Raw genomic sequence first — 26,272 nt, forward strand, 5'->3', positions numbered from 1 at the left:
GTCTCAACTTTTGACTAGGCCATTCCGTCACGTAAACCCGAAACATTCTTGAGGACTTTATTGTAGCTCTGGTTGTATGTTTCGACAAGAAGCGTTCACCTCCAGACTTGGACAGTCAGAGTCCTCCATGTTTCAGATGCATTTCTGCTCCAGCACAGCGTCATGATGCTGCCACTACCGCTTCATATACGTACAGCATTTTTCAAGTAATTTTGGTCTCTTGTAACCAAAGCAGCTTCACAACATGTTTGCTGTGTCTGCTTCACGGTCTACCTTAACTGATTTAATATTTCTTTCAGTGGTCTTTTCTCATCTCAATAAACAATAAATCAGATAATCGCATGATAAATGAAAACAAACTTAATCATTTCAATTTGTATGATTTATAATTTTTCTCTTTTCCCTCTTTCTATCAAAAACTGGATGACAAAAGTCTTCAGTCCGGTGCTTTGGCTTACAGAGACTTCATGGTTAATTTTATTTGTCGTTTCTGTTGTTTTCTTTACTTATTTTGGAAATTTAAAATGTCTCCCGGTTCCAGTGTTAAATGTTCATTAGAATTTAAAGTTTATCAATCTTTGAGAATGTCTTCTTGCATTATGATGATATTACTTGAAAATATTATTGTTTATCGCAATTCAGAGACAATTTATCGGCCAGTGAAATTTGTTATCGTGACAGGCCTGCTTGTCACAACATAAAAAAAAAATTTTACTTTTAAAAAAAAAAATTATTTTTTTTTTTAAAAGTAATACTGAAGTCACTTGGGTTTTATTCAGTGGTGTCGGCTGGATACAGATGGATACCGTACTTTTCTGACTTGTTTTTAAAACGTGCATTCTCATCCTTCCCATTCATTTTTTTGCAGTGTTTTTTGATTTCTCTCACAAAATCCCTGAGAAAACACACCGAAATGTGAAAAATACCAATGTATGAATACATCCTTTCATATTAATAATAAAAAAGTGAAATATTTTAGTTTAAAAACATGCTAACCATATATATATATATATATAAAAATAAAGATTAAAAAAACAACAGGACGGGTGTTGTGACTGTTTGGAAGAAAACAGGCAGAAAAAGCAAAGAGCAACCTGTTGTTGTTGCTGGTCATCTGCTTCATGATCTGGCAGTAGATCTCGTCCCTCAGTGCCTCGTGTTTAGTGGGGGGGCTGAAGATCTGGTCAGTGAGCTCCAGGGGGCTCTGCATCTGCCTGGTGGGGTAATCTCCCATGTACTTCAGGATGGGTGAGCCAGAGGTCAAGGACAGATAACGAGAAGCATCACGACCCGAAACCATTTCAATGATTTGATGGTAGAAAGTTGATCTGATGTTTTCCACCAGTAAACATACAGCAGAGGAGTCAGACTAAAAATCTGATGAATGATGTGAGTTGTGCTTTAAGACAGAGTTTGGTAGAAACAATCAGTTACATTTACTAAAGTAACTTTTTGGAAAAAGAAAGTGCTTTTAAGAGGATTTTTACTACGAAACTTGAGTAATTTTACTATGAAGTATAGATTCTGTTACTTGAGTAAAATGTCTGGATACTCTACCTACTGTGAGGAATTGTGAATGAAGTTACCTCAAATACACATAAAAGAGTCAAGTCAACATCTCCAGGTGTGTTTTTGATGAACACAAGGGAAAACTCAAAAGAGTCAATTTTACATAACAGAGACCCTCTAAAGCTCTTTAAACCGGCGACAAATCACACAAACACAAGCGCTACTGCAGCTGTTTCTTCCTTCCCAGCTGTGCAGAGAGGATATCAGTGAAGGCCAGGCAGGCTTTGTGGCTGAGCTCCGGGTTGCCCAGCAGGTTCTTGAGGAGAGGCTGTCTGATAGGCTCTCTGGAGTGAGCCCACAGCTTCTCCGGCGCTGCGTTCCTGGAAATCACCTGGCGGTTCAAATCTTTGGTGGGCTGCCTGCAAGACGAAACAAAAGGAATAAAAAAAACCACAAAAACAAGCTTTGATGGAGATATCCGCCTGCTGATGATTGAAAAAGTAAAAAAGCACAGAGCTGTGAAGATAAAGACAGAGTCCAACCTGAAGTACTGCAGGGAGAAGTCCTTCAGCGAGGCGGGAGCTACTCTCTCCACGGTGCCCATGTCTTTCCGGTTCGCCTCCACCAGGTTCTTCCTCTGGTTTGGCGACAGGTTGAGGAGGTTCTTTGGGAAAACGAGAAAAAGTTGTTTTAGGAAACATTTGAACTGAGGGACTATAGAAAAAAATAACAGAAGCTCTGATGAGCGGTCGGTACCAAGACTTCGTTGCTGGGTTTGCTGAGCGTGGGCAGGATAAAGATGGACTCCATGGAGACCGCGCCGGTCTTTTTGGTGCTGCTGCTTTGACCCTTGATCCAGCCGCGCTGCTTGGAAAATTCCTCATCCTTGATGAGAATCAGCAGCTCTCCTCTTTTAAAGCTCAGGATGGTGGGATCATCTGGGGAAGAGGAGGAGGAGGAGGAAGAGAGTCAAAAACAGACGTTTTCCTATTTTCGCCCAGCAAATAATCCATTAAATTGATTTTTTTTATTTCATTTTTGGGTTTTTGAACATTTTAGGAAAAATCTGGGATTGTTTTTTTGTCAACAATTCTCTCATTGGGTTTCTGTAACTAAGAGATGAGAGAATGCCCAAGGCGGCCATCTTGTTTTGCGACTTCAATTTATTTGGACTTTGAATTCAGGTCAACTCTACAACAAAATGTCATGGTTAGGCTAAGATTTTTTTTTAACAAAAATAAAGTCCAAATGTTAAAAGAGTACAGCGATATTAATACAAGAACAAAGTTTTAATGTACATAAAGTCAAGAGAATATGAGAATAAAGTCTTGATACCTGAATAAAGTCATAATATTGGCAGAATGAAAGTAGTAATTTTAACAAAAATACTAATATGAAAAACAAAAAATTGTTATCCTTAAAACAACTTTTTTCTCCTAGACCTAATTTTAAGACATTCTGGAAAAAATACTTCTTTAATTTGCTAATATTAAAGTTATATTCCCGAAATGAAACTGGCCGACCTCCAACTCACAGGACAGATGATTGAAAATAAAAGCCACTTTTTAACAATATTGTCTGTCATTTGTAATTTCCTTTTTTTTTTTTTTTTTTTTTTTACAAAAGAAACCAAGAAAAAAAAAACAATTAAATTGGATCTGGAATGAAAACAATTGTAGACTATATTCTTAAATCATTATCGCCTGGCCTTATTTAAAAAGAACTGTGTAAAACTCCAGAGGAGCCGGCGCTCGGACCTTGGCTGCTGACTTCTCTCAGCGCCACGGCGTACTTGGAGCGCTCAGTCAGTCCGCTGAGGAACATGGTGATCAGCTCGGACATGTCTTCAGCAAAAGATCCGCTCAGGGTGAAGTCTCCTTTCAGCGTCAGCAGACACACGGCGTGGCCCGAGGTTTTACCCTCCCTGAGCAACAACAACAGAGAGACACGGCTACCACAAGGACTGAAGCAAGACCTGAGGAGATTAAAACTCCAAAACATCTACAGCTAAAAAATACTGCCTACTAATCTGTTAATTGTTTAATAAATGGATAGCTTTAAAAGTGCTTAATGAGTTTTTTTTTTTCGTTTTTTTTCCAGAATTTGAACCCAGTGAAGCTAAAAATGCCGCTTGAGTTCCGAGTAAAACATGCTCACAGGTAAAGAGTTTTTCATCTTAAACTCAAAATGCATATTTTTGTACAGTTTTGCCCTAATTCCTTCTGAGTGTGATATTCTTTCAGCAAAAGAGCTTTCTTTGAATCCGTATACTCTGATTAACAATTAATCGATTACTAAATTAGTTGACGATTATTTCAGTAACCAATTAATCACAACTAATTCAACTCATCACAACTAACTCGATTAATCGTTTCCGCCTTGGTTATGATTTTCAGTGCTTTAAACTTGATACAATGTTCTAACTATGAGTGAAACTCTTATTTTGTAAAGTAAGACAGGAAGTACAGTAGTTCTTTAGTTGCCTGTTGTGTTGACAGAATCAACTAATATGGATTCATCACAAGGCAAGCTGGGCATGTAGGAATGACTTGTAAGCAGTGTGGGAACTGGCTAACCGTTAGCCGCTAACAATGCTAACCTTTGTAGCTTCCCATCAGTATAAAATTAAAGGGCTATTTCGCAAAGATGTAAGAACGTACACAAACTTTACTGGCATCACACCAAACCGTTCTCATAATTCCTGTCTAGCTTTTCAAATGTTTCCACTGCTATGCCGACGGTTCAGCTCTGCTAAGGAGCTACAGGTCCAAAGCCCCATCAACAGGATCTCTACCAAATATAAGTCAAGACTCAAAAATATCACTTCTACTCAGAAGAACCATGTTGGTTAAATTAAAAGATTACATTAAAGCCTAAACTGGGAACTAATAATTTTGGGCTTAACTGTAAAGACCGGCCAAACCTGAATTGGTTGTTCTACATGCATTACGAGTCGGATGATTCACCCATTTCACCCATTTCACATTTCCTTCAGCGTGTCCGCTCCTGTTTCAGATCGTCCTAGCTGAGGAAGAAGCGTCTCTACCTGACGGTGTTGACTCCTGTCACTTCTGGGAAGGACAGTTCCAGCAGCCTCTTCTCCCTCTCATCCAGGAACGTGATGCCGGTCCAGTTTATGGCCACAATGAATTTACTCTTTGGCAACGGGGGACCTGGAGACATAAACACAGGACACATTCAAGAGTGATCCACATTATAGAGCCCTAGATCCTTCTGTCACATGAAAAGAAACTAAACTAAGCACCCAAATTATATTACTATCATCAGTAAGTAAATGAATTCATTAATGATCCATCTGAGCTGTTATCTCAGGCTGGAGTCATTAAACATCCAACTTCAATGAATTGGAAAAACAAGACTTGGGTGTGTCTATATCTACACAGTGCCTAAATTTGTTTTAATCATAAGTTCCTAAATTAATCCTGCAGACAGTTAAAGAAACACTTTCATTCTAGACTTGAAGTCAAGTAGCACTAAAAGAGGAAGTGAAGTTCATTTGCATGGAGCTCAAAATATATTTTTTGACACTTTTGCTGTGAGCTGATGTAACACTTTCCACTTTCACAATGCAGTAACGCTAAGCGACGGCGTCAGTGCTGTACAACCTCTGATCACCTGAACAGGACGGACTTTGAAAAGGAGAAAACATAACTAAGAATGTGTCACTTTTAGATACAGACATTGCTGAGGCCATAAAAACGAACACGTTTATAACCTCTTTCATTTCTAGTTTTACCTGGCTTCACCTGACAAAATGCCAGATTATTCTGAGAGCCTACTGCAGGTGGCAACTCCTGTAAAGGTAAAGGTCATTTTATTTACATAGCACATTTTCAGCAATAAGGCAATACAAAGTGCTTTACAGGAATTAAAAGGAAATGCAAACAAAATAACAAACCAAAGGAAAGAGCAAGAGAAGAAAAATAATCTAATGTTGATCTAATGTATGTAAGGTAGGTGCTCCTGTTCAGGTTTGCTAAGTATCATCTGGCCTAATTCCTTTTCTTGTTTGGAAGAATAGGAGTCTAAAAAGTAGTTGCTAAGGTAGTTATCTGGATTCTAAGTTCTAATCCCTGTTCTGGTTGCTAAATAAGTGTAAGTAAGTATCCTCTGGACGTCTGGGATGTTAGATAAGTATAAGTATTCTCTGAACTTTCTAAGTGTGCTCTAAATGTGTAAAAGTAATGAGTACTCCACAGTTTCTAAGTAATAATAAAAACTAAATGTTCCTGCTCTGGAAGAATTTTTTTTCTGGATTCTAAGTTCGTTCTAATTCCCTTTCTGAGTTGCAATAATAGGAATCTCTCTGCATAATAACCCAGAAGTATTATATAAATATATAAAATACTTCTGGTAGCCTGTAAAACTCTCTTGGAGAGTTGAAACACTTTATTTCACTATTTTACTCTCTCAAGCTATTTTTATTGTGTTTGTATTGAAATAAGGAGACCTGGAGACTCGACGAAGATCACATTTTGAAAAACTAATGACAAAGGTTGTCCTACCCGACTGCTTGGTGACCTCAAAGAACCTGGAGAAGAACATGGGCCACTTCTCTTTGGAGTAGTCAACCACCTCCGCCTTCACCAGGTCCGCTTTTTGTCCAGAACTCAGGAAGGTGCTCTGGAATGATTGGTGTCCATTAACGGCTGCTGGGGGATTTGTTTTTTTCATTGCTTATCATGAGGATCCCAACCTGAGCGTGAGCGGTGTGGATCATCTGAACCAGTTTGGGTTCTGACTTGGCCTCCAGCAGAGAGTTCTTGATGCAGTCCTTCACCGTCTCCTTCACGTTCTCTGGGCGGCTGTCTGAGCCGTGCTGGATGTACAGGTGCTTAGCAGCGAGCTCGATGATGTCGTCCTCCTGTGGAGATGGGACAACAACAAAAAAACCAACAACAACTCAGTGTTGAGGCAAAACTTTGGAGGAATAAAGATGCACCGATCGAATATCTAGATTCAAGATGGATCTTTGTGCTCTGAGTGACACCGTTCTTTATTTATTTTACATTATATTTAGAATTCCTAGTTGCTCTTTCTGAACCATTTGAAAGGTTTGTTGCAGTTTAATTTTTACTGGTTTGACTAAAGTGGTCAAATTACTGTTTTTGTCAGTTTCTTTATTATTTATTTTCCATTTTTTGTTATTCTCCTAACTGCACTTACTGAAGAGCTGAGCTCTTTTTGCACCCTGTGACGCTATTGGTGTATTCTAGTTCTTTACCTTTTTGAAAAAAATTGGAGTGTCTTGTGTTTTAACCATTTTTAAATGAACATTATGATAGTTTTATTAATGATGATAGATGATTATTTCCATAATCAATTCAACTGATTAATCATTTCAGTCCTAGAGAAAAAACAATAAGTATGAACTCAAACCCTCATTTCTGTTTTTCTAAAAACTTACTAACAGTACACTCTGGAAAGAATGGTTGATCTCATCAAAAGCCCCAAATGAGTATAACATCCATGCCAATGATGAGTGTATGTAAGTATTACATTACAACAGAGCCCACCTTTTCGGTCTGGTACTCTCCAAACTTCAGACCGTGGATGATCTGCCTGTAGATGAGGTCAGTGCTGATCTTGTCCTCCTTGCAGTCGTGCCAGGGGGTGAAGACCTCCTTTCGGAAGATGAGACGCCAGGGAGCGTGCTGCTCCTGGCCGCCCCTCCTCTTCACCTCCTGCTCGCACTGGGAGATGGCGTCCATCACGTGCTCCCGGCCGCTCCCCAGGGCCCACACCTTCAGCAGGAGTCACCAATAAATCAGTAACTAAAATCAATCACATTTTATCTGCTCAGCAGTCATACAGAGGTGGAAAAATGTTTGTTTTTTTTTTAAAGTGGGGACCTCAGAAAACTTAAGGGAAAATTTGAAAAAAAAATTCTAATAAAAAAAATCATCATATCAAATATATGTTTCAATGATTAATATAAAGGAGATGCTTAGAATATTTATTGACATAATCAACATTCTGTTTGGCTGCCAGTCAAATTTATCAAGCTGCTTCACTTCTCAAGCCAGCATAGCTTAGCTAACTAAAAGTCAAACGGTATGGAGGTAGCATTAATGTTAAACGAATGTAATAATTATTGAGAATGGAGAATAAAAGTGAGAAAAGCATTCTAAAAGTTGATGGTTCTTTACATGTTCTGTAGCATTGCCTGTTCGCTTCCAAAGAGGGGCCCGAGCCGGTGGCTAATGCAGTCTGAGGGGCCGTAGCATGGAAGAGATCGGGAACAGCTGGCTCAGAGCACTGCCTAATTTTTCTAGCCACATTATTAGCCTGTTTAGCTTAGCATAGCTTAACTGTACACAACTCTATTACTAGCGCCGTTGTGCTAACTCTATTCAACTTATCAACTTACAGTCAAAATTATTGAACCATTATACACTAAAAATTGCAAACAAATGTTTAATTATCCCTTTATATGCTTTTTTTTCTTATCATTAAACATTATATACATCAAACTGCCAATTGGACTAGAGAAGGAAATTAGCCACTTGGCTAAAAGCTTATGTACTTATATGTTAAGGTTTAATATGTAATGATCCATTTAAAAGAAAAACTTAAAACAACAATAAATTAAATATTAATGACAGTTGTAAGACAACAAAAGGAACATTTCTGGCATAAAACCCTAATCTACGTATGATACAATATGAACAAACTGATTGGCAGCTCTGCTACCCCAGATTCGTTTACCTTTTCATACATGGCTACGTAGAGAGAGAAGCCAAACGTGTCGTTTAGCTTGATTTTATTGGACACAAGTTGGCAGACTTCTTTGGATGTAGTTGCAGAGTCGACAGGAAGGTTAATGGATCGTCCATCCAGCAGCGCCACAGACACCAACATGGGCTTCTTTGTCTTGGTTGCCTACGAGATAGCAGAGAAATCACCAATGGAAATCAATCACACAAGTTTCCTGAAAATCCTTTACAAATGACATAGCATTTGTAAAAAAAAATATATGAACATATGCAAATGGATTTTAGTAAACTTATCCAGAAATATGCATCCTTGAGATCATAAATGTCAAAAAAAAACAACTAAAGTGAAAGAAATCTTTCTGGTTGGGTCCACAGCAGAGGTAAATGTTTTTAATTATAAAGAAAGTAAAAAATTGTTATTGTTTACATCTGGAAATGTCGCATGCGCACAACACTGGAGGACAAAGAGGACCATTCTTTTACTTTCCGTGGTAGAACAATTTAGTTTATCAAAATGAAACCCAGACATGTAGGTATTATTAATCCAGTGCAGCGCGCAACAAGTGATCATTTGAACACAACGGTAGTTGACTTGCTAATTTAAACTCCTCCTCTACCTGATCTGCCGGAGTTGTTGTGGGTTGACTTTTTTTTTTTAACTGAACCAAAACACCGAATTCTGCATCACATCTAAATGTTAAGGCTGTCAAAGTCAAGCTAGCATAGCAAACCTCTTTCCTTCTCCCTTGCTAATTTTTTTCAAAATCAAAATTTTTCATAGATGTTATCTAGTTGCCATAGTGTTGACAATTAGTATTAAAAACAGTGCGTTCTTTTATATATCATGTGTACATTTAAGATTTAAAGCAATACGTTGACAACTTGTCAGCTAAACCAATGGTAATATTGTCAGAAAGCAGCTTTTTGCCCTCTAGCAGGGAGCTGATGGCGTGGGTGATGTTACATCTCAACGTATGTATACTGTATGTCAATGAAAACATAAACCCCTCCCTCAATTGGATGTCAGATGAGCAACAAACGTAAGCAGGTGAACATGTTTCTACTGTACTTAGTGAATGAACTGCATTTATTTAGCACTTTGCTAATCACATAGTTCTTTCACCCCTGGAGAACATGAACACCCGTTTGCTCTTCCTAGACTTCAGTTCAACACATCAGTGAGAATCTCACCCAACATACAGCATACTACTGGGAAGACTCAGTGACATCCCAGTAAGGGAAGGTGAGTAAATTCAAAATGTCATCCCAATTCCTCACAAACTTTTACGGGTCAACAGTGAAGAGAATCCAGAGAAACGCCATCATGATGTGGTTTGGGAACAGGAAAGTTCTCCATGTGTCATTAAAATAGAGTTTACTGGTGGATCCTCTCTCCCCTCGCTACAGGATATTTATATCAGCCGGGTCACGCAGAGAGCTAAAAACATCAGAGACCGAACTCAGCCACAGGACTCATTGTTCTCACTTCTGCCTTAAAGCGGATGTTACTGACGTAGGAAAGCGAGAACTGACAGGTTAAAAAACTGCTTTTATTCCCAGACTATCAGGCTTTCAAACCCAACGCAGTTTAAGTGTTTGAAGTTTTTAATTTTGCCTGACTTTCTATTCTTTTTTATTTGTTTTAACTATAATGAAGGGAAATTGTGGAGTACAAATTTCATTGCTGAGTTTGTTTTTGAGTTTAATAAAGTTATTTCTATTTGTGCTCTTCTCACTGAGTCACAGTCATTAACAACACAGGTTTTCTGAATTGTAGGGTTTTTTTACTTGGGTCACATGCAACTTTGAAATTTGGGACATTTTGAATACAATCCCCTAATAAATATGTGCGTTTGCACAAAATGTGTTAAATTTTATTTCCAATCACCTTAATATAAAACTTGTCATCTACATTAAGTTGTTGATGAACTAAAAAAAAAACTCATGCAAAAGGACTACGATGCAAATGATTGACGTTTTTCTTTATGAATAAAAACAAAACTGTTTAAGGGAAACAGTCAAATATTCTCTTAGATCTAATTTTAGTCATGTAGAGAAGCAAAAATATATTGTTTAAACGTAATACACTTTTAAATCCTCCACAAAATGAAAAAAAAAACATATCAGTACCTGCAGCTCTAGCCAGGCTGGAGGCTCTCCTCTGGCTCCGTTTGACATGGTGCGCCGCAGCCTCTCGGCTAAGTGGGAAGGAAACCCTCCAGGAGCAAAACGGATAAAACTTTGAAGGTACTGACGAGGAAAAAAGACAACAGAGAGTCAACAAGACATTGTTTTCCAGCTGTGGTGACATTTAAAGCTGAGGCATCGAACTTTTACAACAAACAAACAAATGATTTTCACGTATTAGTTAAAACTGTCACCATGTTGTCACAGTGTGTTGCTGCTAAAGGCTGAGCTCCTTCACCTCGTCCCAGTGCTGCTGTAACCCGTCTGATGAAATGCCCCGCTCCCGGTCTTACCGCTGTCAATCAAGCTTGTGTACGCACTGTTAAACGTGCTAATGGCAGAGAAACAACTCACCATTACAGACAAACTGTTTGTCTGCAGACGTTGGTGGACATGCTAATGTTCATGGCTAGCATTCATGGCTATGCTATCAGGAAAAAGCTTTAGCGTAGCAGAGAGCAAGAGAGAGGGTGATTGACAGCGCAAAGACCCTCGAAGAGAAGCTCTTATTTGATGTTTCTGACTGAGTGGAGTATTTCTGTAGATGACAGAGGGAGCACTGGGAGAAGGCAAGGGAACTTGCTATCTGTCTCTTACTGTCACTATGTTGTGACAGTAAGAGACAAATGGCCAAATAGTTATCTTTTTTTTTTTTAAAGGCACATGCTGCAGCTTTAAGCAGTCGGCCTACTCGTGTTCCTTACTTTTAAGAAGCGCTCACTGGGAGGAAACACGCCCAGGCAGAGGGACAGCAGGATCCACCCACGGAAGTAGCTGTTCCTGTTGTTGTTTTCATAAAGCTGTTTGCAGATCTGACAGTAAATCTCATCTCTGTGTTGGAGACACACAGACACACATTAATTTTATCAGTTCTCCAGAAGGAGCAATTTCAAATCAGACGTCCTGGGACGCAAAGAGGCAAACAGCTGGAACCTCAGGTCAGGCCTGATGATGCCGTATCCCACGATGTAGTGGACTTTTTCAAGAGACGTCAGGGGCCTGTCCAGGGTGGGCCCTTCTCCGATCATGACGTTACTGTCCTCACTCACAGTCTGCAGCGTGGTGGGCTTGGACACCTCCGTCAGGTCATCGGACTGAAAGAAACGAAGACGAAACAGGAGTTACCGCGTCCATGACGACCGTCGGATGAAACGCCTCACCTTCTGGCTTCTAGCCTCACCTCCTCCATGATGATGGAGGGCTTCCTCATGTTCGACACGGGCCGTACGTTCACGCTTCCTTTATCGGGGAGGACTTTTTTGTTTCTGGACAGCAGGTCGGTGAATGTGGATCCCTTTCTCGCTCGCGGGCTGCCTTCGGGCGCAGTGTACGACTTCAGGTTTGGGACCGTGTCGGTGGGCACCGTGGAGGGCTTCCTGTTTTTTGACAGGAGGTCTGTGAAGATCGATCCCTTTCTCTTCTGGTCTGGCTCCTCTGCGATGACAGCGGGTTCTGCCTCTTTGTTTTTCCTCAGCACTCTCTGAAAATAAGCAAATTTCAAATATTTATTTGAACATTAGCCATTTTATAGTGCAACCAAGTAACTATGATACCTTCAGTTGCTGTATATATCAAATAGGACTTAAAAGAAATTTGATTTCGTATTTAACACCTTGAAATTGGGCATCTGTCTCTTTAAAAGCTCCTGCTATCTCTGAAACTCCACCTTCAGGAAGCCATCACAACATGGCTCCTCTATTAACCCTTCAGCAGCATTTTTACCAGCATTTCACCATGAAGAAAGTCTTTGTAATGAGCTCAGCAGATGTGCAGTTCCACCAGCTGTTTGCTAATTGCTGCTGGCTAGTCTGAAGGAGCTGAGTGGGGGATTCACAGTGGGCAGCTCTGTGAAGCAGAAGCTTGGAAACTGCAACGGTCAGGATGAGTTGAGCCTCTAATAAGGCGTTGCTACGTCGACCAAGGTGTTTTGGACAGCTGAATGGTTGCCACGGAGATTAAAGGATTTCTCAAACATTGATGAAAGAATTAAAGCAACACTTCAGGTATGTTTTTGATAAAATAACATTATAAAAAGTTGTAAAGCTCAAAAAATACAACGTTACCTAATACTGCCCCTTTAAAAAAAGCGAAACCTTTCCAAATTCTTCGCCTTCCTGGAGGGAAACGTACCTGATCCAGGCCCACCATGTGGCTCAGACGTCTATCCTGCCTGGAGATCAGGTCCTGCGGGACGTACCGATCCCGGATGGCGCTCCCCTGCTGAAGCCTGCTCATTCTCTTCGGCTCGGGAAGATCTCCCAGAAATCTCAGAATGATCCACCACACCGTCAGCGAAGCCTGGCGAAAACGCGACAAACTTCAGCGACAGGCAACCAGGCTGAAACAAGTGAAACGCAGATGTTTCAGCACCATGACATCTCCTTCGTCCTCATGGTAGAGCAGCGGCTGCTGAAGCCTCTGCCGGATGTAGGTGGGCGTGGCTGCTCCCTGGAAGTGAATGGAGGCGAATTTGGAGAACGAGTACTGATCCAGGTCGTCGTAGTCCTCCTCGGGAAGCTCGTCTTCCAAGGGAATCTCATCGATGTCTATCTCCTCGATTATGGTCCGTTTTCCTTCAATGTTCTGTAAACAAACAAACAAAAAAAAAGCAACAACACATGAATCGTGATCTAACGGACCCACCTTGGCTTGAGAAGAGAGCAAATACGTGAGCGTTGAGAGTCTGAACCTCGAATCCGACGGGAGCCTGGCCCTCCTGCCCTCCGACCACCATGTTGGGCAGGAAGCCGAAGATGTCGTCCACCATCTCCTGGTCGCTCATGTTGGCAGCCTGCGCTCTGGCCTCCGTCTCTCTCTTCTGCCTCAGCACTTCTTCCAAGTGCTTCTGTTTGGCCAAAATGGCCCGCCGTTCTTCTTCCCTCTCTTTAGCAGAGAGGTGCATCTAAAAGAACGGGAGGCACAGGATCAACAACCTGACAGAGAAACATCGTCTTTTTCAGTTAAATTTCTAAATCCAACGCAGACTGACAGGGATGGAACGTCAATATCGCTTTAAATATGCATAAAGGGAGAATCATGGAGGTTCAGATCTTCAATTCAGATCTATCATTGGGCCTTTCTGTGTCAGATGTCAGGGTTGAACCAATGAATTCATTAGATTTTCTTTGGATACTTCAGGTTTACATACAGACAAAGTTCTTAAACATATTAAAAAGAAAATTATACCGTACAGGCTAAAATATTTGCTTCAACATCTCAAGTTATACCTCATTTGCAGGCTTCTTATAACCATTTATGGACTTCTTGCATAATTCTGTTGGATCTTTATCTCTTCTGCCTACAGAATTGGTGGAGTTGATTTAGGTTTGTTGTTTTTGTTTTTTTTGCCACAGACTCAATATTAAGTCGAGCTGTTCGAATTAAAATTTTTGTTTCATCCATTCTAAAAGCAGCTTTGATGTTTGTTCAGCAACAGACAGAAACACCTAATTCTGTCCATGTTTAAGACAACTTGCTGTTGATTTGAGCCCAATTAAGTTGAAGAATTTTGAGGTCGTCTTTCCTTCTGTGTGTGTCTCGTGCGGCTTAAGTCACTGCTTACGCTGCAGAGATCGACTGGAGAAATGTTCCCGTACTTCAGAACTTTGGCTGAAGTGGTGTTTGTAATTCCAGTCTCAAGTGCAGAGCATGAAATCAAAAACCCTGAGACGTTTCATTATGCACAAGCAGGTGAACAACTCAGGTCCATGCGGACCAGCTGAAGGTGGAAGACCTGTGTAATGTAATGTAAGTGAAATCGTTTAATTTAATTGTTTATATGTAGTTCCTGTGGCCACGGTCAGTGGTTTTTGTCACTACAGAGAAAAAGCTACATGCCTTCATTTGCTTGATGTGTGACGGCAGGATGTGGATTCCCTGTTCAGCTTGTTGAATAATAGTTCAACTGTAAAATTATCATTTCAAAAATGGACCGTGGGACAACGTTTTTGACACAGCCAGTGAAAATGAAGGAAAACAAAAACATCCGACATCTAGATATGTGGAATTGTTTAAAGTAATGATCCTGGAACCTGCAGTTGTTTAGAAACGGATCCATAAACCGCTCCCAACATGCTCAAAACCATAATTCCATATTCATAATCTTCTCTGATCTGTAGTGAGTTGATTTCACTATTGTTCTGAATGTTGGTCAGTCCTGTTAAGTCCTATACATTCTAGCAAAAAAAAAAAAAGTCTCCGGAAGTCAATCGTGATGATTTATAAGAAGATAGCAGGTCTTGGATTGATCAACATTTAGGATTTAAGTGTATGAATTAAACTATGTAAGCCTGAATATATGAAAAAAAAAGCTGATTTAAAGTTTTACATCAAAGTCCTGCTTCTTCTTCCCTGCGAGAAGATAAAGTTCGGGTTCTTTAACTTGAGCTTACGTCTCTCTTCATCTTTCCGATGCGTCTTCTTGCCAGCATGCCCCTGGTGTGGGCCTGCAGCAGGATCACTGCGTCTCTCTTGCGCTTCCACTCCTTCCTGGCCAGGTAACCTCTGACCTGCGTCTGCAGCACCAGCGCAGCGACCCGCTGCCTCTTGTAGTTGAGGTGGATGTGACGGGAGCGGGCGATAGCCTGCAGCCTCGCGAAGCCCAGCTGCACCTGAAACCAGAGCAGGACTGGAGGTTTAACGGACGCTGTATGGCAGCGAATACATCGGTCATTAATGATTCTTCAGAAAGCAACCCACCACTCTGTACAGCTTCCTGCCTTTGTAGCCTCTCCAATATTTCTGAATGACGAGGGCAGCCAACCTTTTCCTCACAAATTCTTTCCTTTAGAGGGTATGAAGCAACGTACAACTGCAATTAGACCCAATTAGGCCCATCACAATAAACTTTGCACAATAAATTGACCCAGTAATTATTGCGATAAACGATGATATTGTTGCTGAGACATTTTCATGCTAATAAGTGGCTGTTGTTTTTTTTTTTTTTTTTTTTACAAAATTCAAGTTTAACACTGGAACTGCAAAATATTATAAATATCCAAAATAAACAAAACAATCAAAAACAATTGAAAGAAAACAGAAATAAAACTGAAACCATAAATAAAACTGATCACGACGTCTCTGTAAAAACAATATTAATCATCAGAACAGAGTGCATTGAGCTCATTTTTATTTATCATGCAATGAATTGGTTAACTGCTTATTGCAACAGGCTAAACAATCATAAAATCACACATACACAAAAGAAAACAATCTGTACGGATTTCTCTCATACCTGAATTTGTATCCTCTCAGGACTTTTTGGATCAGAAGAGCTTTTACATTTAACTCCTTTATTCGCTCCAGTTCCAGCATGGTGTCATGGAAGTCCTGTGAGAAAACAGCAACATTATACATATATATATATATATATATATATATATATATATATATATATATATAATTTTTTGTCATGGGGCCCAAGATTCCTGGCAGCGCATACAATGTTTATTGCCAAAACATTGTATGCATTTCTATTGCAGAACAGGTCTTAAATTTAATTCATAATGGTCTTAAAATGTCTTATTTGTCTGGACAGATGTCACCTGGATCATTTTGTACTAAACAGATTCATTTGAGATTTGTGGCCTTTAGCATTTCAATACCATCTTTAACTTACAACCACATTATACTCAAAAACAGAAGTATTCTGCATCAATTAACAAATGTTTTTAAAGCGTATTGACTTAAAACTTGAAAAATGTGATTCTTAGTTTACTGAAATAGCTTGTTAAACTAAACCCATCCATCCACGCAAATTTAAAATTCACCTTGAGGAAAATCTTTGTCTTGCCCATCTTCCAGTCGCCTTCTCTAGCAAGGACTCTCTTACAGATGCTCTCACAGCAAGTCTCCTGATTTTCCTGTTTCACAGCACAAACATGGTCTTGTATTAAAAGGCGAAACGGGTCGAGTGGAGAATTTCAACATGGCCCAACTCACGGTTTTGGGGTCACAGACGGAGGTCCTCAGGAGGACGCGGTAGCGGTCCAGGAACTCGCTGAAGGTGTACCGGACCGGGTAGCCGGCCTTCCGGATCCTGATGGTCTCCATCATGCCGGAGTAACGCAGCTGCCGTATGCACAGCTCTCTGTCAAACAGCTGACACAACAGAGTTGTTTTACTAACAGTGAACGGGTCGGTTACCGCCGCAGAGGTCCCTTCGGGTCCAGGCTCGGCTCACCATGGGCTTCTTGAAGTCGTTGGGTTTGATGCAGCGGATGAAGAAAGGCTGACACACGGTCAGGGTCTTCATGAGGGAATCCAGGGACTGACGGAACTGGCCGGACAGAGTCGGAACGCGCTTCTTGCCGTCGGAGGCTTGCTGTGAGGCCAACAGCGAAAGTCGCACATGCGAAAATGAGCTGCATGCTAAAGGAGCTTTGCTACTTTTACTTGGCCGTGTTTTTTTACCCGCAGGCTGTTTCTGGGCGTGTTGATGATCAGCTTGGGGTTGACGCTCTTGACCACGTTGGAGTTGGATGTCAGCTCGGCTTTGAAGGCCTGTTTGAGGAGTTTGTTGGTTGACGTGTCCACCAGCTGGATCAGGTCCGAACTCAGAGTGTCACGGTTCTTCTCGAGAAAACCTAGAAGGTGGGACGGTAAAACCGCGGTACAGGTTACACAGATTTAAAACATACAGAGAGATTTTGTATTTTGTGCTTTTTCTGCTGTTGCAATAATTAATAATAACAACAACATATTAAAAAAAAGAATATGCTTTTTTAGACATTGTTGTCATTTTATTTCTCAAAAAAGTTTCAAGAGACGCAAAACAAACATCCTGCATTGTAATTACACAAAGCAAGTTTTTCAGGACAAAAGAAATTGCAAATTTTTTACGTTGTCAAAGAATAACTATTCCTAAGTGAGTCATTAAATAAACCCAGCAGAACTGTAGCGGTATAATTAAGTTTCTTTTGTATTTTATGAAAGTAAGGCAAACATAATTAAGAAACTGCAACAAAAAAAAAACAACATACAGACATGATGCACTAGTATAAGTTCTCTTATAGCTTATCTCGACTCCCGATGATGTGTACCTCATTATTTCGTGAACGTGCTGTTATGGAAGTTTAACGCTATGCAGAGAGATAAATACTCCTATTAGCTAGCACGGCTAAAAGCAGTTAGCAGATCTCTTAGGTGGTTTTCGTCTCAGTGTCAGAGACGTCGCTGTGAATCATTTTTCAAATGAATTTTCTAAGCAGTACCTTTCGAGTCATAGTAAACCACTCCTGCAAAGTGTTGTATCCCAAACTGGGTCCCAAAGTTGTTTTTGGGAGGGATGTAGACTTCGCCTTTGGTGTGAAACTGATTCAGTTTCTGGAGCATGGAGGCGTCTGTGCCCTGAAAAACGAAACCCCCACCCCAGAAAAAAAATTAAAACCTCTTTAGCATTCCGCACGGCTGCGTCCGGAGGCTTTTAGAGGGCACAGACCTTTGGGAAGTTGCTCTCCTCGTCGACAAGAGCCAACACATTCATGGGCTTGTTGGCCAGCGTGTCCAGAGTGCGCTGGTTGTCCAGGTAGTCGATGTGCTGCCAGAGGATGCCCTCGCGGGCGTACTCCTCCTGCTCCAGCTTGAAGACGTGCTTGACGAAGAACTGCTGCAGCTGCTCGTTGGCGAAGTTGATGCAGAGCTGCTCGAAGCTGCCGGAGGGGAATGCACAAACGTTTTACAGGGAAACTTTTGTTAAAAAAAATAAATCAATAAAAAAATAAATAAAAATTCACACTTGAAAAGGAAACTCCACCTCAGAAAAGAGAGCTGTGAAAAGATCCATGAACAGGTATAAATACCCAAGTACTAAACATTCTGGTAAAATGTGTCGCTTTGTATTTGGGCAATTTACTGTTTGAAACAAGGAACAACAACTATTGGAGGTAACTAAGGAATCTGTCAAGATGAAATAACTAAAAGCAGAACCAGAAGATTTTTCCCCCCTTCCAAATTGTAAAAGAAAACACTTATAAGATCTCAACCAAATAGGCAGAGTGTAGAAGAAATAGAATCTGATTTTTGTGAATTATGCGCTCCTGACATGTTTCTCTTTTTATGTCATGTTTTCTATTGTTTGAGGTGGTTCACTCAACCAGTTTTGTTGTATTTTGTTCTTGTTCTCAGCTGAAATAAGTAGTGGTCCATAAATAAAAGCCCAGAAAGGAAATATGGACAAAAAAAATCACTGTTTCCATCCTTGAGTATGTTAAATCTTAAATTAATAACTGTGATGTCTTTTACTGTCTTTCCAATAAAAAATGTTAGAAAACAATATGAAAAAAAAAAACATTTTGGGAAGTTTTTTTGGGAAGCAGTTAAATGAAGTAAATGCCAGATGAGCTTCAACTTTATCCTGCAATAAGATCGTACGCTAAAGGAAGGTAAGAAACCGAAACCCTCATTTCATTTCAATTAATTTCAATAAGGCAGCAGGATTATATCTAAAGATCCAGCAGCAAAACCAAACTAAAACAGTCGGGGTAGACGTTGACCTGTTGTTGTCAAAGTTCTCAAAGCCAAAGATGTCCAGCAGGCCTATCGACTGTCGAACCGTGTCCTCATCATCGGGCGGCTTGTAAATGGCGTCATTAATTTTTGTCACCACCCAGATGAAAAGTTTCCCATAAATAGCCTGGAAAGACAAGCAACACAAATAATTATCCTGGCAGCCTCTCCATTTAAGCAAATGTCTCCAGACTATTTCCTGTAATGCAGTCAGTAAAACTCATCGACATGTTCACAATATACATCACGCAGATATTGGCATGAAACGACTAAGCGATCCGAGTGTCTCATCTCTATTAGGAGTTTCTGGAGAGACGTAAAGATTCAATCCATCAAGATCATGCAGGTGGAGAGACTTAACATGGAAAAACTTTGTTTCTTTATTACACCTAAAATGAAGCAAAAGCCGGAAAGCTAAACGCCCACGGTTTAATGATGGAGGGAGAGCGGAAACCATTTGGCAAAACATTTCCATATCAGTTGGATTCAAGTTCTCCAGCCTGACTGGCAGGATTTGTTCAGAAAGATTCATTTAATTATTGGTCCAGATACAGAATTTGGCTTTTACTCAATGTACCTGAGGAGAAATATATCTAAAACGAACTTGGAAGAAAAATGATGGGCCAAAATTATGTTAGCAGCAGGTAAAAAAAAAAAAAAAAAAGTAACATTAGAGCCCTCTCTACCGAAGGAGGAATGTTATGAACTCAAAAGAAATTTATGAGATGAAGAGGATTACTCTTTTAATGAGCTCATGTATGGAAGGATTTATTAGCATTTGGAAAAAATGGGCATTATTTGTCTCCAAAACCAAGAATAATGAAGGATCAAAATGATTTTTAATTTTTTTTAAAGATGATCGTTTTCTTCTTCTCCCAACCTTTTTGGTGTGGACTTCATTTGTTTTTTGTCTTATTGTTATCCTTTTAACATCCTTCCTACTCTGTCACATTCCAACAATACCGTTCACTGCGTTTGTATTAGTTGATTTCATTTGTACACCTTCGATGCGTAATTTAAAAAAAAAGCAGATTGTTTTGAATTGCCTTTGTCTCAAGAAATGCTTTCATGTTTGGGCCATTTTGAGAAAATCCAATACTTATGTGGAAGTAAATGCTTGCATGCTGCACACTCATCTACTGAAATGGCCCAGTCAAAGTCCAGACCCAACTCCGAATGGACATCTGCAGCAAAACTCGAAAACTGATGACTAGATTCTCATCATCCACTCTGACTGAGGCAGAAGTGTCCTACAGTGTCCGACGTTCCTAAAGATAAAGGTCAATACTTTAATCGTTACTTTCACAACTATCCACCGCTGTGTAGTGGGTCGATCACAGAAAACCCAAATAAAAAAAAACAAAAAACGCCCTGATGCTGCTGGTGGAGACGAGCTCAACGGGTAGGAAAACGTGGGGGAGGAAGTGGCCGTTACCTTGACAAAGGCGTCCCTGCCGTCCAGAGCCTGGTCAGAGTTCAGAGGTTTGTTGACGGTGTCCCTGGCGGTGGTGACGGCGCGCTGAGTCAGACACTTCTCCAGCGCTGTAGGATCCACCTGAGGACGCGACGACACGCATTCAGGAAAAGTCTCGGCGGCATCGGCTGAGGGAAAAAACGTCACCTGCCTCCAAAAGCTGGCTGGCCATGCTGAAGTGGGAGGATTTGGCGACGCTGCAGCCCTCCAGGTTGTTCATTATGACGCCTGAAACCACACGGAGAACTTGAGCCCGGGGGAGCGGAAAAGAGAGAGGAAAAAAAAAGACTTAACGGGAAGAATTTGAGAAATGCGTCATCTCCTACTTTCAAACTCCACGTTGCCCAGGTGGAGGATGGCGGCCAGCAGCTTGGAGATCTCCCAGGAGTCGGTCTCAGTGAACGTGAGGATCTTCAGGGCCGAGCGGAAGTGAGCGTACTCCTTCACGTCGTCTCGTCCTTCGCAGCTGGTGCAGTTGCCCTGGGAACGAACACGCGTTATTCCCGACTCGAGATCCTTTTTTACGAGTGCCTGAGGACGGATCAGAACCGAACCATGGTCAGGTATTTGTACTCTGCAGCCGTTCCAAGGGAAAGAATCTTCTTCTGGTCCGGAGCCATGCCCATCAGCATGTAGTAAAAAATGTGGTAGTTCCTTTCCTCGGGGGCCTGTTGGTGAACCGGAAAGCTCTTTAGCCCAACACAAACCGACTCAAACCTCCGCGCCACACCAGGAGACCCCCTCCCACCTGACGACACACTCTGGACTTCTCCAGCAGGTACTGCTCCACCCGGGCCCCCTCGATGGACCCGCCCTTGGAGAAGCTGATGTCGATGTACTTCCCAAATCGGCTGGAGTTGTCATTGCGAACCGTTTTGGCGTTCCCGAAGGCTGAGAGGGAAAAAGTAAAGATAAAAAATTCAAATCGGATAAGAAGAGTGGGCCAGCTTCAGAGGCGCTTTCCCATCGTTCCCCCCACTGACCTTCCAGAATGGGGTTGGCCTCCAGGATCTGCTGCTCGATCCACGAGTGCTGGCCGCTGACCGCAGCCAAGAACTGCAGCATCAGCTTGGTGCTCTCGGTTTTTCCTGCTCCGGACTCTCCGCTGGTTGGAGAGGTGTCAGGAATTACTGTTGAGTCACTCGCAAATGACTGTTGCATATTATATATATATTTTTTTTTTTTCTTGTTTGTCATAAATATAAAGGCTAATGACACTGAAAAAGTGACAAAATGAGAAGCTACAGGCACGCCTTCAACTTTATCCGTGTTTCTGTCATGCAAAGGATTTTACACGGTAGCAACTTCTGGAATAATGAAAAACAAAATTGCAGTTTAGCGTTTCCTGGAGCCCACCTGATGACGCAGCACTGGTTCTTCTTGTTGCGCCTCATGTTGAAAAAGCAGGTGTCTGCGATGGCAAACACGTGGGGGGGCAGCTCGCCCAGACGCCTGTCTGTGTACATGTGCACCTGCTCTGTGGTGTAGATGGGCAGCAGCTGGTATGGATTCACTGCCACCAGAATGGAGCCTGTGTACGTCTGAAAACACACACACACACACACACAGAGAGAGAGATGTTTGCCATTGCACACAGTTTTGTGAGCGTGTTTTGTGTTTCCATGAGCATAAAGGCGTCACAGTGGAGGAAACGCAGACAAATGACCGGCTTCGGTCACGGCCACAGCGCCTCAGGCCCATCGACCGCTGGGTGTAAACATCTGAGTTCCACTCATAGACGCCCGTAAACACCGACGGCCGTCATGTGATTCAGTGGAAGACGGCGAAGCGTCTGTATGTCAATAAATATCCAGCAACATTTCAAAGTGTTCTGTATTAGAAAAAAAAGGGAACATCTGTTTCAGATTTAATGTGTAAAAACCGTCGCAAAACGACTGTGTAGCATGATTATTTTTTTAAAATATATTTAAATTACATTTTCCTAGTACACTTTTACGATTTGAATGATTTCTCAGTTTCCTTTAGCTCTGCGAAGGTTCGGATTCCTCAGCTTTTTGTGGACTTTGTAAATCATATTCTGAACTGGAGATGCACCGATCCGATATTAACGTGCGTCAGTCCTGATACTGAAAAGAACTCTACATATCGGTGGCAGTAGCAAATAAATGTGTAACTCTGTACATTTAAAGAAACATCTCAAGTCAATTCATTTCCTACATCATATAGTATCGGCCAACACTAAAGCTCAGATATCGGTATCAGAAGTAAAAAAGCAGAACAGTGCATCCATGAAACATTATTCACACTCCAAATATTAGCTTTTCCTACATATTGGGAAAAATATGTAATTAATAAGTAATTTATAGTCTTTAACAGAGTGGTAAATCTGTGTTTATTATTCAGTGTTGGCATCTCAAGGTTTCTCATATCTCAGTGACTGATTTACTGCTGCTCTTTTCCTGATCCTAATTATTCTCTGTCAAGTAACCAAAGCAGCGACTCCGGTTTGGTCATTGACTTACATTACTGCACTAAAGTCTTAAATCATCCGTCGTGTCTTTATTGTTTTCTGTTGATGAGCCACACCTTCATATATTCCTGTAATGTGACATTAGTCAGAATCTCTATCCGCCTTGTGAAGGTTCTTGATTTTGTTTTCTCTTTTCACTCATTTTCAGCCAAATACTTGACTTTTATCAGAGCGTTTCAGTGAAGCCCTGAACTCCAGGAAAGAACCAGCACTGTGTGGCACGCAGCAAACAAATGAGGCTGTGTGATCTTACGATTTTACCTCCACCTATGGTTGGAATTAGATAATTGCATATACTGCATAAAAAGACACTTTTCTTTGCTGTATGGCATTAAACGTCTGATTTTTTTTCCCAGCTCAGCTGGGGTTATTATAATTTTCTAAAAGTCAGAATAATGAGAAATTTCTTTAAACTTCCCAATAATGTAGAAGCTTACAGATAATCCCTCAGTATTTGGCAGCATTCCCTTTGAACTGTATCCCTCCATCATGTACATTTAGTCTTTTTTCTTCTAAGCCCACTTTTTTTTTTATTTGCTATTATGATTAAAATTAATTACTTTTAGTGACCATAAAGTAAATGTTGTCAAACATTCAAGCTGCAGTATGCAACTCCTCTAATTAATTATTCAATTAAATAAAAAATCTAACCCAGCTTTATTTATGTCTCCTTTTGGTTTCGTTCCAGAGACGTTTCAGAACCAAAAACGTTCGTCTCCTTCCTGAGCGGCGTGACAAGCCGGCGGTTCCCAGGCTGGTTATAGTTATGTGTGTTTGTTTGAACAGAAGGAAACGGGGCCTCACAGCGTTTGAACGTGGTCACCCAAAGATGAACGAGACTCGTCTTTTTTTCCTTTCTTTTTTTTTGCCATGATGTCACAGAAAGAATCAGGTGTGCTTTGAAAAACAACCACGGCTGCGCCTCCGAGTCACTACGATGTTGTGAAATAGCCCATTCTAGGCTTTCCCAAACCGTAATGGGTCATTTTCGTACATGTAAAGTTCTTGAATTTGAAGATGGTAATAACAAAATTCTCTCTGTCAAGCAGATTGAATCGTTTGGATAACACCAACTGAGCCAAGAAAAGGAAAGGATGAATTGGATTTGAGATTAGGAAAAAAAAAAAGCTTTGTCTTTTTGCATAAATATCTGGTGACAAGCTGATAGTTTGGGGAGCTTTCTGATGCTGAATTGAATAATAATAATAATAATAATAATAATAATAATAAAAGGAAGACTAAAATAAGTCAATATAACAAAGGAACTAAAAAGGTGCTTACAGTTAAGATAGTTTAACCTAAATGAATTTCGTCAAATGACTTCCAACTGAGCACTTTAAAAATTAGATGTTTTTTTGTATGTGTTCTAGAGTGGAGTTGAATCACAGACAAAAGGTTAAATTGATCCTTAAATCCTTTTTTTTAATCTTACACTGTGGCATCATTCAAATAGAGATGGATCTTCAAACGAAGCTCAAAACGCTGCGTTTGGGTTTTTATTCTCTGTAAGCCATAATCTTCAAAATGACATGAAATAAAGGTGTAATAAATCTAAATAATGAGCTTAGCTTTCTAAAATGACCAAAAATTATGTTACTGTTTTGTACTTGAATGCAGCACAATATGACTATTTTGTATTGTAAAGTAGTAGTGTTGGGGACATATATTGTTCCTAGCTGAACATTCAGTTTCAGTGCCTGCTTAATGCATATTTAATAAATTAGCATTGTTTTATTTTGATTGGTCTGATGTAACATTCTAATCTTAAATATCATGTTTCCATCAGAAAAAAATAATGTTTTTAACTGGAATAGAGGCCTGAAAAACAACAGTGTGTGTGGAATTAATCAATATACAAATATATAATGCGTTTCACTTGGTGAGCAGCTGAGTAATTAAAATAAACCTTCTACACTGACATGAACGGGATCTCTGGGTTTATGACTCTCCACGCACAGCTGACGCAGGAAACGCAGGGTCGTTTTGTCTGACGACACTGCCTTACTGGTCTCTATGGAGACGAACAGCTCCGTGATAAATCCGGGGGGCAAAGTCTAAGCGGAGCCGCTTCGCTCGCCAAGTCCAGTAAGCGTTTCCTGTGGCCGGTTATGGGCGTCGTAAAACTGGGTGGACTCCCGGGAACAGAAACTTACATAGATGATGCCCTCTTTGTGGCGGACCAGCAGGTTCCTGAGCAGCCCGGCCTCGTTCAGGTCGCCCAGCATTATCATGTCGTCCACACCTTTCACCGAGCTGGGGTGCATGGGGCGGATGCTGCCCTGGGTCTTCTTGTTAATCTTGTGCTCCTGCATCCAAACGACCATTACAATTAACTCAGAGAGGGACTAAATGCGGGTTTGACGGGTGGAAGTGAAGCGGACATTTTACAGGTGTGGTACCTTTCCTTCATCGTCGATGAGCTGAAGCTGCCCGGTGTCGGTAACTGTAACCTCGGCCCCGACAGGGACTCCACGGCCGGAGTCCACCCAAACGAAATCCCCCTGATTGGAGAACACCAAGAGTGACACTCGAGATGACTTTTCATGATGCGTTTAAGGTTTATACAAATGTGCAGAAATAAGTCAAATTCAACAGTCGTACCTTACTTAAATGCAGCATGGCAGCAATTTAGTAAGTCTGGAATTAAAAATAAATACTTTGTCAGGCAGAAACGCTGAGGAACCAATGCAGGCTCAGGCGGAACAGTTTGAGCCTGTTCCAACCAATAAGCAATGAAGTCATTTTATTTTATTTTTTTTAAATTCAAGAAGTTAAAGTATTATAAATTCGTTCTCAACACTTATCAATTTGCGGTGTATTATTGCCATTGGATGTATATATATATATATATATACATACATACAGTGATGGCATAGTTACTTTGAAAAAGTAACTTTAATCGGATTACTGATTACTCCTTGGAAAGGTAACTTAGTTAGATTACTGACTACTTGATTTGGAAAGTAACTAAGTTACATTAAAAGTAACTTTCTTAGTTACTTTCAGCAGCTGCTAACAACAACGCTGTGAAAATGACATTGATCTTTGTCAATACTTAATTGTAAGCTATTTTATAATGATAACATCAACCATGTGTCTCCACTTATAAGGTTGAACTGAAGGGGAGATTTTTTAATGGTTACAGTACAAAACCCCCCAAAAAACTCTAAGAAGGATTTTAACCAAACCGCGAAAAATTAAATTTGCTAGCGACTTTTTTTAAAAAAAAAAAAAAAAAAAAAAAGCTCACAGCCGCTTATAATAATCGGACTCGGCGACAGAAACTCAAAATAGTTCCTGTTTTTCTACCAACAAAATGCGCGTTTCCCCCCCCCCTCCCTCCGTTGTTTACGTTTCTGTCGCTGCTGA

The 26,272-nt window shown here is 40.7% G+C and overlaps 1 protein-coding gene across 1 annotated transcript in view; it reads right to left on the reverse strand.

The window, feature by feature from the left end:
• The window catches only part of LOC102222184 (unconventional myosin-VIIb-like), a 33,066-nt gene that overhangs the window by 6,074 nt on the left and 720 nt on the right, over positions 1 to 26,272 (reverse strand). Inside the window, exons 2-38 of the mRNA XM_023340047.1 lie at positions 25,505 to 25,540; positions 25,303 to 25,404; positions 25,057 to 25,209; positions 21,769 to 21,953; positions 21,396 to 21,517; positions 21,161 to 21,303; positions 20,967 to 21,080; positions 20,739 to 20,892; positions 20,564 to 20,640; positions 20,374 to 20,493; positions 18,926 to 19,065; positions 17,872 to 18,082; positions 17,645 to 17,780; positions 16,845 to 17,017; positions 16,615 to 16,755; positions 16,374 to 16,532; positions 16,202 to 16,294; positions 15,667 to 15,761; positions 15,132 to 15,216; positions 14,825 to 15,043; positions 13,123 to 13,335; positions 12,804 to 13,016; positions 12,564 to 12,731; positions 11,614 to 11,913; positions 11,367 to 11,527; positions 11,138 to 11,264; positions 10,377 to 10,496; positions 8,239 to 8,412; positions 7,047 to 7,274; positions 6,227 to 6,394; positions 6,036 to 6,153; positions 4,556 to 4,682; positions 3,267 to 3,433; positions 2,266 to 2,447; positions 2,052 to 2,173; positions 1,774 to 1,928; positions 1,095 to 1,248 (exon numbers count right to left, since the gene is read on the reverse strand). Coding sequence (XP_023195815.1) covers positions 1,095 to 1,248; positions 1,774 to 1,928; positions 2,052 to 2,173; positions 2,266 to 2,447; positions 3,267 to 3,433; positions 4,556 to 4,682; positions 6,036 to 6,153; positions 6,227 to 6,394; positions 7,047 to 7,274; positions 8,239 to 8,412; positions 10,377 to 10,496; positions 11,138 to 11,264; positions 11,367 to 11,527; positions 11,614 to 11,913; positions 12,564 to 12,731; positions 12,804 to 13,016; positions 13,123 to 13,335; positions 14,825 to 15,043; positions 15,132 to 15,216; positions 15,667 to 15,761; positions 16,202 to 16,294; positions 16,374 to 16,532; positions 16,615 to 16,755; positions 16,845 to 17,017; positions 17,645 to 17,780; positions 17,872 to 18,082; positions 18,926 to 19,065; positions 20,374 to 20,493; positions 20,564 to 20,640; positions 20,739 to 20,892; positions 20,967 to 21,080; positions 21,161 to 21,303; positions 21,396 to 21,517; positions 21,769 to 21,953; positions 25,057 to 25,209; positions 25,303 to 25,404; positions 25,505 to 25,522 — 5,537 coding nt within the window. The 5' untranslated portion in view covers positions 25,523 to 25,540. The remainder of the gene's footprint in view (positions 1 to 1,094; positions 1,249 to 1,773; positions 1,929 to 2,051; positions 2,174 to 2,265; positions 2,448 to 3,266; positions 3,434 to 4,555; positions 4,683 to 6,035; positions 6,154 to 6,226; positions 6,395 to 7,046; positions 7,275 to 8,238; positions 8,413 to 10,376; positions 10,497 to 11,137; positions 11,265 to 11,366; positions 11,528 to 11,613; positions 11,914 to 12,563; positions 12,732 to 12,803; positions 13,017 to 13,122; positions 13,336 to 14,824; positions 15,044 to 15,131; positions 15,217 to 15,666; positions 15,762 to 16,201; positions 16,295 to 16,373; positions 16,533 to 16,614; positions 16,756 to 16,844; positions 17,018 to 17,644; positions 17,781 to 17,871; positions 18,083 to 18,925; positions 19,066 to 20,373; positions 20,494 to 20,563; positions 20,641 to 20,738; positions 20,893 to 20,966; positions 21,081 to 21,160; positions 21,304 to 21,395; positions 21,518 to 21,768; positions 21,954 to 25,056; positions 25,210 to 25,302; positions 25,405 to 25,504; positions 25,541 to 26,272) is intronic.

The sequence above is a fragment of the Xiphophorus maculatus genome, chromosome 9 (assembly GCF_002775205.1).
Source record: "Xiphophorus maculatus strain JP 163 A chromosome 9, X_maculatus-5.0-male, whole genome shotgun sequence".
Lineage (NCBI taxonomy): Eukaryota > Metazoa > Chordata > Actinopteri > Cyprinodontiformes > Poeciliidae > Xiphophorus > Xiphophorus maculatus.